Genomic DNA, 14,740 nt, shown 5'->3' on the forward strand with positions numbered 1-14,740 from the left:
TATGGCTGCAAAATTATTCAATATATATATCGTAAAAATATATATTAACAAGTTAAATGCTTTATTTAACATCCACGATATATTCGTAACATATAAGCAGAAAAGACTTTGCTAAAAGAACTTTCAATTAATATTTCAACGCTATTTTGTATAATAAATAATCTCCAGTTATTTTCAATTTTCACATATATACTTCCATATAAAACGTAAAAAAAGCAAGATTAAACTGAACCTAATAAATAATGTAAAATATCCTACAACAAGCTATATTTTTGCAACGGATGACTATAGAAGTCCGCGATAACTCTTTGTATAATTTTAAACATATTTATATATAATATTTAATTATGACTATATATAATTTTATATGTACCTCGTACATTTATTAAATTATGTACATACCACATATTTTTCCATTAAATCTTATAATTTAATATTCACATAAAACAAAAATTCTCACTGCGTAGATATTTTTGACGTTCACCATTTGCACAATTTTATTCTTGTACAGTACACATAAAAATAAATATAATTCTTCTCTGATGTAATAACGCGAATTAAAAAAAATATATTTACTTTTTTTTATCATATATATGCATGTATACTTATTTAAAAAAAAATAAAATAAAATAAATATTAATCGCAAAATGCATATAACAAATATGCATAAGTATACAAAACTTTTATCTTAAAAAGTAAAACCGATTATGAATTATTTGATCGTGCATCCAATACAAAATTCTTATCGTAGTCACTTTGAAATTTTTGAAGGTAGTTTCTAGCGATCTCTGCTATCTGCGGATGCGATGGTAATAACGGCGGTAGCGGTCCAGGATGATGATTTCTGTGTCTTAACAAACTGGAACGTTGCGTAAAATCTTTCTCGCAGACATCACATTTGTATGGCCGTATGCTGGCATGTGTGAGTACATGCTGATAGAAATTGCTACTAGACAGGAACGTTTTATGGCATAAAATACAAGTAGAGATGTTTGTCTGACCGTGCTTGAAACGTTTGTGGTTCATAAGTTTACTAGTGCCATTAAATTCTTGGCCACAATCGTTGCACTTGAAACCTTTTTTGTGCAATATCAGATGATGGTCTAGTCTGCTTCTATATTGAAATTTCTTGCGGCACAGATGACACGAGTACTCATACTTAATTTCGCCGTTTCGTTTCCGATGTCGCCATTCATGGTGCTTGACGTCCTTAACTTTCTTGCCACAGAAACGGCAGATTTGAAGCTCCAACAAATGAGTCTTTTTTATATGATGAGTTAGATCAAACTTCAATTTATAATTACGACCGCAGTGTTCACAAACGAATCTCGGCCCGTGCTCGCTGTGGATGCGAATACTGTGTCTCTTTAGCCCGTCTTCACTTTTATATTTCACGTGGCAAATTTCGCACTCAAAGAAATAATCTGGTTGGTGTATTCTTTTGTGCGTTTCCAAAGCCAATGGTGTATAGCAAGCTTTTTTACACTTATCACATTGATACGGCTTGCGATGGACGTATCTTACGTGTCGCTCAACTTTTTTCTCATTGTCAAAATACTTATCGCAAAACGGACACGTATTTCTTATTTTTTCCATGACTTCGTCCACTTCGGTAATTTCTTTACACGAATTTAAAGGATCAGAGACTTGCGACGACTTGACATTCAAGGAAGACTGAGCCTTGTTAACTGAAACATTAGTACTCTTGGCAGTCTTTACGAATGAGCTCTGTGAATTTAACAGCAGATCTGTTTTAATCGATTTATTTATACTTCGACACTGTATCATAACAGGTTTAAAAGTTCCACACGTCTTTATGTAATCGTGTTTATTTTTTACAGATTTCCATGAGCCCAATAAAATGGAGACTATACGGGAAGATCCTTTTCGACACTGCCCTTCTTTCCCGACGATTAACTTTTCCCTGAAACAGGGATAAATTCTGTCAGCATGTAAAATACTAAAACATTTTAAATATATAAGTCAAATAATTAAACATAAGAAATATCTCCTTGGCCACTGAAAAAAATGATAACTCACTATTTTCACATTGCGACATTCACGATCAAAATTATGCGTATTTCGATCACCAATTTTTTAAAATAAATTTTTACACGCACTTGTATTTCATTTGGGGACGCAATTAATCTGAAATAAATCTTGGTTAATATTACTTCGATAATATAAAGTGTCGCAGTCAAATAATACATTTGCAAAAAACGACACTTTTCATTTATTATATATTTATATAAATACATGCTACATCTCCAAATAAATTGGATTTTTAATTTCTATTTCTTTAATAAAGGATTTTTTAACGCATTAAAAACATCCAGTTGTATGTCTGTCTTTAAATTAACTTTACAGTATAAAAAGGAACTTTTCATTACGGGAAGAATATAAAAATATAAAACAAATTAATCAAATATTTTCATAATATTTTTTTAAGAACAATATTTTATAAAATTATTATCACATGTAACAATTCTAAATCTGTAGGTCAAAAGTGTTTTTTGTATAGAATAATATATATTATTATTACCTTCTAATAAATCGTACATTATACTTTCAAGAGTTTCTGCAAAACATTTTTAGCTAAACCAGCGATGGGCACTTGTGATATATAGGGCGGAAGAGGACCAGGATGATTTTTTCGATGACGAAATAGGCTAGATCGTTGAGTAAAGTCTTCGCCACAAATATCGCAATTATACGGCCTTATACCAGCATGTGTAAGAACATGTTGATAGAACTTGTTACCTCTTGACATAAATATTTTTTTACAAATTGGACAAGTCGTGCCCGGTTTGTGCACTCGATTCTTATGATATTCTAGCTGTCTTGATGAAATTACAACAACATTACACTCGGTGCATTTGTAACCCTGCTTATGCAACAACAAATGATTATCAAGACGAGTTTGATTCTGAAATTTCTTGATGCACAGGTGACATGAGAATTTTAAGCTAGCCATTTCGGCACGCTTTTTATGTTTCCATTCGTGGCTGTAAAGATCCGTCACGGATTTTCCGCAATAACGGCATATATGAACGTCGGTATTGTGCTTTCTTTTAATGTGCACGAGAAGATCCACCTTCACTTTGAACGACTGGCCACAAAAATCACAGATAAACTGAGCAGCAGCATCGCTATGCGCTCGCACTTGATGCTGCTTTAATGTTATTTTACGTTTATATTTTAAATGACATATGCTGCACTCAAAGAAGTAATCGTCACTGTGACTCTTACGATGCTTTTCCAAATTTTGTTTAGTGTGGCAAGACGTACGGCACTTGTCGCATTTATACGCTTTCTTCTGATGACTCACCACAATGTGTTTCTTCAAATGTTTCTCATGTTCAAAGTGCTTCAAGCAAAATGGGCACGCGGTTCGCACTTCATTTAATACTCGGTCCACATCTTTGTTTTCTTCATTTTTCAAAGTATCTTCAAACGATGGCATGTCGAAAGACTTAATTTCTTTTTTATCCAACAATTCTCCGTCTGCTTTTTTCTCCGTGCAAAATTCTTTTCTGCTAGAATTTTTTTTTGTTCGTCGCTGCATTTTTTTTCTCTTTTCTTCTTTTGATAGACTGTGACGTTTTCTCAAACTTTTTTTAGTAGCCTCCACTATGTCATTATGTATTATAATCATTTTTTGATATATACCACCATCCCACATTGTAGTCCACCGTCTCCTGAAACATTTATTAATTTCAATCAGTACAAACGCAAGACATACAGCATCTACCACAATGGTGTAAAAATCAAGTCTTGAATAATCAGTAGCAAGATTTAGAGCACCGGTAAAATTTCTTAACAAATGTTTCATATTACTGATACTGTACAATACTTTACAATAATTTTTATTCCGAAGATCAAATGACTAGTTTAAATGTGCAAAAACAGAAACAATTATAAGATTTGTTCGACTTACAATATTTCTTAAGTAATTATATACTATTATTTTTTTTTTTAACGCCAATTAAACATTTATACAGATTCAAAGCGAATAATTATTTTAGCAAACATCATTTGTAACTTGTTTATTTCTGTTTTGTCGTCTTTGGGCGTTATTCAAAATATATTTAAAATTCTCATCTCATGTCACGTTTAAAGAATCTTCCAACGTCGTTATTATTTTCTTTTTGCTGATTATCATGTCCCAATTATTAAATTTAATTCTAACAATGTATAGTTGGGTTTCTGAGAATCTTCTTTACTACGCTCAGTCTTGATATGCGATCCTATCAAATCTCCAATCTCGAAAATTCTGTAAGCAGCAATAGTAATTTTTCAGTATGCTAAATACACAGTCACATTGCCAAGACACTTATGAATATGTTCCTTTAATCGTTTCAAGTCTGTTATGAGAATGTACGATCGAAAAATTAATAACTCTTATGGAAAAAGTTGGGAAAAGTGACGCTCTCCACGTTTAAAAAATAAGGAACCAATTTAATCGATAAAGATAACTTGACAGTCACAAACACTTTTTGATGTACGAGTTATTTTATTAAACGTATAATAACGAGAGAATATCAGTAAATGATGATTAACATAAATCTGTCGATCTGCTTATTCACACTCAAGCGATCTTCGAGACTCGCTTATCAAAGGAAACTCTAGAAAAGATGAAGAAAAAAAAAACCAACTGTCTTTCAACATTGGCATTGTTCAACTTAGAAATTAGCCTTATCTATATTGAAAAAATAGAATAACATGATTCGTAACGGAACACTTTGAGCACGGTAGTACAAATGTATAGCCGTATAATTGGTAAAGAACCGAACGAAACACATATCACGCGTAGTCTTGTCTTTTGAGTGGCGTGGCGCGGTTTACGCAAACGGTGTACAAAAAATACCACAGAAGTTTATTGGGATGAACATCGCTTCGCCGATTAGTCCAACATCAATGTAGCGTACGTCTATGTTAATTAAAAAGATTTCTCAGTTCTTGTCTGTCCAGTTGTTAGATTAGGTTGTTACGATACAACACATAGTAACAACGCGTAAGCACGTACTATCGCACTATTCTTACTCGTTAAATGTGGCCGTCGTGAGATTATTAATAAAAATCACGGTACCGATAAATTTCGAATCGTTGACAAAAGAAATTGTTCGACGATCAAGTTCTTAGACACACGTAGATTTTTGATGGGCCGTTAAATTACCCTGGCAAGAGAATCCACGGTGGCATATCTGGCAAACGTAGGGTCGTTCCCCGGTGTGCCCACGTTTGTGAATGGTCAATGTCGACCTCTGTGAGAACGCCTTCGGGCACTGGTCGCACTTGTACGGCTTCTCCCCTGTGTGCACTCTCCTGTGCATCCGGAGATTTTCCGAGTCGGTAAAGCCCTTTCCACAAATGTCACACACGTAAGGCTTTTCTCCAGTGTGAATCCGTCTGTGTTTCTTCAAGTGCTCGGCACTGCTAAGACTTTTTCCACAGTAATCGCAGAGATACAGCTTTGTTGGATTGTGGCTCTCTTTGTGCCGAAAGAGCGACCGCTTCGTGGCAAGTACACGACCGCAAATGTCACAAGCGGTACTGGTCACCTTGTTCGCCTTTAGCTCGGGATGTGTTCGTCTACAATGCGCGGAGAGCTGTCTTCTCAAGTAAAAAGCGGTGTTGCACAATTGGCAGACAAACGGCTTCTCGCCCGAGTGAATGTTATAATGTTCCTGAAGATCGAGTTTTTTTCTGAATCGCTTATCGCACTCGTTACACTTGAACGGCAAGTCGGCTTTGTCCATGTGACGCGTCATGTGGATGCTCAGCGCTGCTAGAACGGTGGTCTCGTAATCGCATTCCTTGCACACGTAACTAGGTAGAAAATGAGTTTTTTCGTGCCTCGTCAAGTCGCGAAACAATCGAAACTTCTTGGGACAGTGCTTGCAGGGGAGATCGCCTACTGTATGGCGCAACAGGTGCTTCTGATAATTACTCTTGTGTCGAAATACCTTGTTGCAAGTCTTGCAGAGAAACTCTAGCTCGAGTTTCTCTTTCTTCACTTTTTTTAACGATGTGTTACGACTAGTCATCCCCGAAGAGTTGCTTTTTCGACTACTCTTGCGGCCTGAGTGTGCTTTCATGTGCTTGCGCAGGCTGATGTTGGTTCTGAAGATCCGACCGCAATGGGCACACGTGTTCTTTCGCTTACCTTTATGTTCGATCTCATGAGTATCCAGCAACGATTGCGAAGCGAAGAAGACGCCGCAGAGTTTACAGTGATAAGCCAGAGGGAGATCTTCCTCGTCATCGTCAACGTTTACTTCCTGCTTTATGACATCTTGCTCCGGGTTTGTTGGAGCTGCCGTCTCGCCGGTGGAGTCTGCTGCTTCTGGACACTTCGACGGGGATTTCGTGGGTTCGCCGTTCTTCTTCACCAGATCAAGTTTAGAGAACATCGGGTAATAGTCTTCAGAAAACGGTAGCTGGTTGTACCTGAAATGGAAAAATTCAGAGGGATATCAGTATCGAATATCCTTGTTACATTGCAACGATCTTTCTTTCTTTCATTGTCTGGTCTCGTCGTCTAATTATTTCTAATCCTGTAAACAGAATCGCTCGACTTGCGCAAACTTGCAGCTTTATGTAAGTATATAATAAATTAGAAAATTTAATTAAAGAATAATAAGAATAATACACTACACATTTATATTTATATAACGTTTGAAACACTTAAAATGTAGAAACACATAATAAAGTAGTTTTTTATAGTCATCGTTCTGAATAACATACTTTTATTCATTGCAGTAATACATAACGGTAGAAAAATTCTAATTATTAAAAAATTAATATCAAAATGCATTTATCGCATTGCAAGTAATATTGTAATAAGAAATAGTAAAGATAAAGTGTTTAATAAATCAACATTTAAAAATTAAACTATAAGTATTTAAAAAAATATAGGTATTGTCCATAAGAACAGCAAGTTTCTTAAAGTATTTAATTAAACTAGAATTATTTCCTCATATAGCACTGTAAATGAGCATTGTCAAATTATTAAGTAGCAGCGTTCGACTAACCATTAGCACAGTTTGATCATATTTCGTTTCGCTTAGGTCCATTTAAATTCGACAGTATCACACAGTACAATACAACAATATCTTGAATATATATATATATATATGCTGTAATTGGCACATAATAATAAAATTAATAATAAATATTTTAACTGACATAATTACGTAGGCCGCATCACCGTCACATTACCGTGTGTATTTTATTGTGTGCATTAAGTGTCCCTCTAGATACAAATGATTTGTTGCAGTAACTACACTGATACGGTCTCTGGCCGGTGTGGTACCGTTTATGTATAACGAGAGTTGAATGTTGCGTGAAAGACTTTCCGCAAATGTCACAGGAATATGGCTTTTCGCCGGTGTGAGTTCTTTTATGCACAACCAGGGTCGTTCTCTTATGAAAAGCCTTGCCGCAAACGTCACATATCAAAGACTTCTCTCCGCCGTGAAGGCGCAGATGATCCTGAAGGGATCCCTTGGATGAGACGGACTTGCCGCACAAGTGGCAGTCGTATTTGTTCTCGCCGGTGTGCGATCTGACGTGGACCACCAGCGAGTTTTTGTAGGCAAATATCTTGCCGCAAAACTCGCACTGATGCTTCACCGGTTTGAAGTTTGGGTCGTGGATCTTCAAGTGACGTACTAGCGTGTGATTATTGGGAAATGATTTGCTGCAAATAGTGCACACGTGCTCTTTGGCGCCGTGCTTGACGTTCATGTGTCCGTGGAGCTCGGCGTTCGTGAAGAAACCCTTATTGCAAATCTCGCAGTATCTCGTGTACTTCTCGAAATGACGTCTGTGATGTGTAGCCAGCTGAGAAGCTTGCACGAACGCACGACCGCACACGTCGCAAATGAAATTCTTCTCGTGAGTATGGATTCGTTTATGCACCGCCAAAGTATTGGTCCTCTTAAAAGATTTTCCGCAGACGTCGCACTGATAAGGTCGAGCGTCACTATGCGCCACTAAATGACCCTCAAACAAATTCTTTGATCTAAAAAGTTTCGTACATATACCACATTTATAAAATGTTTGACTAGCCAATTGTTTCTTCATGCTTGAACAATTATGATGAACAATTCTCCCATTTGCAGAGTCCTCAAGTTCTTTTGGCATCGAGATTATTTTAGAAGACTTGTGTTTCAAATTCACATTTTCAAATTGCATATTGCAGTCTTCCGGTTTTAAATTTTCTTCTTCTTTAACGAAAATTGAAATCACCGTAGAATCCGTACATTCGTCTACAGACAGTTTATTTTTTACACACGTCTCTGCTGGTTTTTCATTTCTGAAAAGAAAATGACATGATAACTATGCATATAATAGTATCATTAATTGTAATATAAAATAAAGATATAAAGTCTTTTATTTATAATTTTATTTCTTAACAAATTTTTATTTTATATTTTTTATATACGTGTATATATTAAAAAACAATAAAATTAATAGATCATTATTAAAAAAAGCGCATATATAAAGCTTATCTTATATAAAATATAATGTAATTAACTTCTTATCTGCGGCATAAATAGGAAATAGTTTCGTTTTAAAATATAAAATAATGCGTACCTTTTAAACACTTGTAGTTAGATATTTATTGTAACATTTGTGGTGATGACATTTCACGTTAGCAGATATTTCATCATCCGTTTTTCATATATAAAATTATTAAATAAGGAAATCTACACTACAATTAATAATTTACAAAAATTTTAATAAACCTACAAGTAGTATAAAAAAAATTCATAATTATTCAAAGACAAAACATATATTAATAACATTTTTTTATTTCTAGCATACAATAAAAATTACAGCAAAGTACCCGAGTGGAAATTTATCTAGCTAACCTGATTTTGCAGTTGGAGGTTAGATCGCGCAGATTAAATATATTTCTTAACTAGTGACGAGCTTGGTACTAGCGTACGCATTATTATACGGCCATAAATGATAAGAAAGTCTTTATTTAGTGACTGTCTTCAAAAGAATAAAGTTGTCACTTAAAAAAAAAAAACAAAATCTGTCTAGTATCGATCGTCTGGTCACTGTCCAGCGCTGACCAAGTATCTAAATAGATTTCTAAACGTTTTTCGCCGCGTACTTGTTTACTGTTGTGTGCTGGCGTTACGCAAAGCTCGCTCGACTGCCGAATTCACCGGGCAAACCGGTTTTCACCGCCCGCCGCCCGCGCGTCCAACACTTCGCGAATTTGGAGCGCGAGATCTGCCGGCCAGATGTTGACACACGCCCGTACTCACACTACCGCGGCGGTCAGCGAACCCGGCGCTCAGCTGTTTCGGCAGTCGAACACGTGTTAGATAAATCAGAGCGCGGTGCTGGACAGTTTTGCTAGACAGACACGAGATAAACCACGTTGGCTAGCTAATTATTAGGTAACGGTGGGAATCAATTTCCACTCGAGTATGTAATACAAAATAATATATGCAATATATTTACATTATTATGGATTCAAATAATAATTTTTATAATATTTTAGTACGTGGATTATTACCGAATATAATGTAACTCACTTTCTAAAATAAAATTTTTATAAGTTTCAACATAAAATTTCAATGTAAAATAATATCGAAATAAAAAGATATATATAAATTATTAAATTATTCTGACAAATTATATTTTACGTTAAATTAAAATATTATTCATTATTTTATCAGATAACAAAATAGATTTTTAATTAAAAATTTATGCTTTTTCGTTAAAAAAAAAAAGTATTTATAAATACATATGTTAAAAAAATTAACAAATTAAATTTTGCAAATGCAATGATATGTTTAAAGTTTTTTTATATTAATTATCAGTCTCAAATCTCTAGCAACAAATTTCTGTTCACACATGTATTTTGTTCAGTTTTATTAACTCTATATTTCAAAAACAACATGAGTGCTGTTCGTCATTTATTACTTAAAAAACTTAATGTTATAATTATGACACGTTATATAACTTATTTATATAATTACTGAATTTAATGTACGCTGAAAGGCAGATATGACGACGGCATTAACGAACGTAACTTTAGCGTCGTGTGCGTCGAGTTTCACATGTACCGCATATATACCGCGCCGGCCGGTTTGCCGATGAGATTTCTTTCCGTTCTCTCATCCTGTGCCTCTGCTGCCTAGGATTACGTACGCTAGCCACTTGTCACTGCAGAAAATGCCACATCTGTCTTTGGGTGTACATATGTAATTCTGATTTTTATGCTTTTTTAATACCACAATAATCGTATTTATTTTTTATTTATATTAATATTCTGCAATGCACTGATCGTATCATGATATAAATCAAAAAGAAAATTTGAAAACCAAAGTCAATTATATTGTTAAACGTTGTACCATTCACTTACTTTCATTATGAGATTTCATATGCGCGTTTCGTGACCCTTGTTGCGTAAATTTCTTTTGGCACACCTTACACTCATAAGGTCTTTCACCGGTATGCGTTCTTAAATGTACAATTAGATACTTCCGTACGCTGAATGATTTGCCACATACCTCGCAGACATGTGGTTTGTCACCCGAATGTATACCCATGTGAATTTGCAAGTACGTCTTGCTACTTACAGACTTCCCGCACACCTCGCACGTGATCTGATTCTCGCCGGTATGTATCTTAAGATGCACTTTTAGCGCAGACTTCCAATAGCTTTCAAAATCGCAGATGTTGCACTTGTGTTTTTCTCTTTCGCCATGGGACCTCATGTGCATGTTGAGATAAGCCGCACTCGCGTACGCTGTATTGCATATTTTACATACAAATGGCTTCTCGCCGGTGTGCGTAAGCACATGTCGCTCTAACGTTTGCTGCGTATAGAAACCCTTGCTACAAATCTCACAGTGAATCACGTATTCTTGATTGTGCTTCTTCTTGTGCAAACGCAAATCGTATCCAGAGACTTTCGACACGCCGCATATGTCGCAAGTGAAACGCTTGTTATGCTGCTTCAGGTGAGTCTTCAAGAACATCTCGGTCTTGAAGCACTTGCCACACAGAACGCATTGAAAAGGCTTTTCCTTCTGATGTGCTTTTATCATGTGTTTACGAAACTTCTCTTCATTGTCGAAAATTTTATCACACTCTTCGCAGCGATTCTCGATCTTAGAGTTCCTCTCGTGGTCCTGTCTGTGCTTCAAAAATTGTAGCTTCTTCGTCATTTGCTTTCCACAGATCTCACACTCGTAAACTGTTGCACGTTTGCGACTCACATCGTGTTCAGGAACTCGTTTTATAATATGTACTTCCGACGCGGATTCTAGTTTAATGTTCGAGTCTCCAGTTTTATATTCAATTGTTTCCATAACAAATTCTTGATTATTAACTTGATACTCTTCCACTGTAGACACATCATCTTGGTATCGTACTAATTCTATACCTTGCAATTCGACTGGGTCCAGCTTTATTGGGTCTTCTTCTATATCAATCTCGTTACACCTGTAATAAATAACATCTGTCAACAGCGCGAGGAAGTAACGTAGAATCATATATTAGAATAAATAAAACTCAATTAATCATTTACTTGAGCTAAATTTTTGTCACATTCTTGATAAGTTTTCCACAAGAGTTTTCCACTTTTATACAATATTGGAGTCAATCATAGCTGTCAATCAATTTGCTCAAAATGCTCAACTATCACTACTTGATTTTTATTGATTAAATAATTAAGTAATACAATCTTAAAATTATTGTAGAAACTTAAATTTCTAATCATATATTATATTACACTTTTAACCTAAATATTAAAAAACTTTTGCTTTAAAAAATTTATATAAACATTTCTTTATCTTTCTACAAGTTTGTATATTATTCACTTTTCTTTTGTAAAAAAAAAAGATTGTTTAATTAATTAATAATATACGATTCTCGTTTATAAAAATATACCAAATAAATACTGAAATAAAGTAATAATTCCGCTCAATAAATTAATAATAATAATCAAATAAATAATAAATTAATTATAATTAATATGTAACGCAAATATAAAATTCAAGCTTTGCGTCTAACTTTAAAAAAAGAAAAAAAAATCATAGATTTTGAAATAAAAAGAAAGACAAAAATAAAGGAAAATATTTTCACTCAGAACTCGCATGCTTTCGCAGATGAACACTAAGAGTGCCTCGCTGGGTAAAACGTTTGTTGCAAATTTTACACACATAGGGTTTTTCACCGGTATGAGTTCGTAAGTGTTTAATCAGATATGTTCTAGCCCCGAACGCCTTGCCACAAAACTCACAGATCTCTGGCTTTTCACCAGTATGCATCCTAATATGAGTCTTCATGTATTGCCGTCTGATCAGCTTTCCGCATATCTCGCATGCTATTTGATTTTCGCCCGTGTGAATCCACATGTGCTCTTTATAGCAGTAGCTGTAGAACGTCTCAAAGCTGCATACTTCACACTTAAATTTCTTCCTCATCTCGGGTCGACTGTGAATCTTCGTGTGGTTGCGGAGATAAGTACGATTGCTGAAAGACTTGTGACATATTTCACAGACGCACGGCTTTTGATCAATGTGCACGTCCATATGAGCTTTCAGAGTCGCCTTCAAATAGAAACCCTTATTACAGATGTTGCAGAATTCCGTAAACTCTTTATTGTGTCGTCTCATGTGGATTTTTAAATAGTAATCTGATGTCAACTTTGCACCGCATACGTGACAAACGTAAGGTTTAATATGAAACATCTTGTGCACGTTCAAGTACTTTTTTTTCTTAAATACTTTGTTGCATTGATCACATTCGACGAAAGTTGTCGACGATTCTTCGTTCTCGTTTCGATTTCTTTGGACTTTTCCGTTTGTATTTTTCAATTCTTGTTTCTTCTGAGCGCCAGAAGAATATTTATGATGTATCTGAGAATGCCTAATCAATTGCAGCTTTTTTAAAAACATGTGTCCACATATGTCACATTCGTACTTTCTTTCTATTCGACGCATAGCTTCTCGAGTTCGAAGTATCGACTGTTCCGTTCTATGCATGATTAAATTGGCTTCTGTATCAAAATCTTCGTTGCATGAATCACAATGGTAAGCAATTACTTTTTGAAGAAGAATAGTTTCATCGTCAATTTCTTGAAGAATAACGAAAGATGCACTTTGAGCTTCCTTTCCTATCGCATTATTTTTCTGACAAGACTTGGAACTCCATTTTTTAGTCCTGAAAAAAAAAAGAAATAAAATACGCGAATTATATATCTGTAATTAAACAATAGACAAATTTAATTTTTACTTTAAATCGTGTATTAGATAATGGTTATTATCCAAAAGATAGGTACTATACTGTACTATACGAATAGAAGAAAAATTATATAAAATAAATTATAAAATAGACAAATTAATAAAGTCAATTTAAGCAGAAAGGCGTACCTTTATGTTCATTAAAATCTTCAATCGTAATAAAAAATTTAACAAAGTTACTCAAATAAAATGTTTTATATTGCCAGCATAAAATTACTTATTACTTACTTACTGTACAATTTTAAAGCTGCAACCTCAATGACACAACAAACCGGATGCTTTATACTTTATATTATAAAATAATTATTGCAAAGTAAAATTGATAAAGAAACATAAGTACAAGTTTGAAAGAAATAAGTATATAACTTTATGTGTTCATTTTTGCGAAATAATGCAATATGAAATTAAAAGCTTTCAGAGTATCGCAAAATTTAAATAATAAAGAAATAAAATTACATACAGACACACGAGTATTAATTATCGCTTCGACTTATCCTCACTTATACTTACTTGTTACGCTTAATAATTTATATACAAATAAACGAATACTTTATTGGTGAAACTTTTTGCAAATTAAAAGAAAACCGTCATTTACATCCCTTTAATGTCTTTTAAGATGCCCCTTAAGAATCAGAATATTGAAATAATAAAGCTTAGATGTGTTCAACAAGAAAAAATGACGAGAAAACTTTAATTAAAAAAATCTTTTGCCATCCAATTTAAATGTAATTAAAATTACATCCAATTAAAAAATAATATGAGGTTAATTAGTTATGTATTAAATTGATGTAAGTTAAAACATTAACTACTTTTAGATGTCTAACTTTTAAAATATGCACGTCTCGAAATATTCTATCCATGTGCCAGATATAAATTTCAATCTTGACGAGGATCAAGTTTTCATAGAGAGTGGCGGTCATATTCAATTTGCAAGATGTTTTATTTAAGACACTCGACAGTTGTCGCAATCACATCGTATCGTGACGTCTTATGCAATCATTTAATAAATGATAAACAAATAACTTGTGCTTGCGATTATCTTTAAAATAAATGTTATCTGTCAGACTTAATTTTAAAGAATGCAAGGTGTTTTACTTCTCTTAAATAGAATCAACGAAAACTCTATTGGTGACAGAGTATATATAAGACTTGACTGTACCTGAATGAGTATTTCATTTATTTTTTATGCAAATACACTTGGTTCTTTCACTCTGTATCTCACTGATTACGATTAATAAAAGTAACTATAAATTATCAATAATCATATACGTATCACATAAATTGCTGCATTCAATGTTCTAAATAATTTAAATCACTTTTAGATAAAGACTTGTATATTTAAAATTATCCAATTAGTATTCAAATTTATAATATATTCCATGTAAATCTATTACTATTGTTTAATTCAACAACCTAACGTCATAAAGCAGCCTATTTAATTACTCTCGATAAAAATTAAA

The 14,740-nt window shown here is 34.0% G+C and overlaps 3 protein-coding genes across 8 annotated transcripts in view; all 3 read right to left on the bottom strand.

Moving 5' to 3' along the window:
• LOC139102510 (zinc finger protein 546-like) overlaps window positions 1–14,740 on the bottom strand; it is a 38,085-nt gene that overhangs the window by 12,287 nt on the left and 11,058 nt on the right. Inside the window, exon 5 of one of the 6 annotated variants that reach the window (XM_070656443.1) lies at window positions 4,494–6,450. The exons of the other annotated variants lie outside the window; for them this stretch is intronic. Coding sequence (XP_070512544.1) covers window positions 5,139–6,450 — 1,312 coding nt within the window. The 3' untranslated portion in view covers window positions 4,494–5,138. Of the gene's footprint in view, window positions 1–4,493; window positions 6,451–14,740 lie in introns of those variants that run through there. 6 annotated transcript variants of the gene reach the window in all.
• LOC139102516 (zinc finger protein OZF) lies at window positions 1,931–6,257 on the bottom strand. Its single transcript, XM_070656461.1, has 2 exons — window positions 6,167–6,257; window positions 1,931–3,698 (listed from the first exon to the last, which is right to left on the bottom strand). The coding sequence occupies exon 2, from the start codon at window positions 3,680–3,682 to the stop codon at window positions 2,561–2,563; it is 1,122 nt and encodes a 373-aa protein (XP_070512562.1). The 5' UTR covers window positions 3,683–3,698; window positions 6,167–6,257; the 3' UTR covers window positions 1,931–2,560.
• LOC139102519 (zinc finger protein OZF-like) lies at window positions 6,457–10,383 on the bottom strand. Its single transcript, XM_070656463.1, has 2 exons — window positions 8,602–10,383; window positions 6,457–8,320 (listed from the first exon to the last, which is right to left on the bottom strand). Exon 2 carries the CDS (start codon window positions 8,197–8,199, stop codon window positions 7,213–7,215), a length of 987 nt encoding a protein of 328 aa, XP_070512564.1. The 5' UTR covers window positions 8,200–8,320; window positions 8,602–10,383; the 3' UTR covers window positions 6,457–7,212.

This window comes from Cardiocondyla obscurior, linkage group LG05, assembly GCF_019399895.1.
Source record: "Cardiocondyla obscurior isolate alpha-2009 linkage group LG05, Cobs3.1, whole genome shotgun sequence".
NCBI lineage: Eukaryota > Metazoa > Arthropoda > Insecta > Hymenoptera > Formicidae > Cardiocondyla > Cardiocondyla obscurior.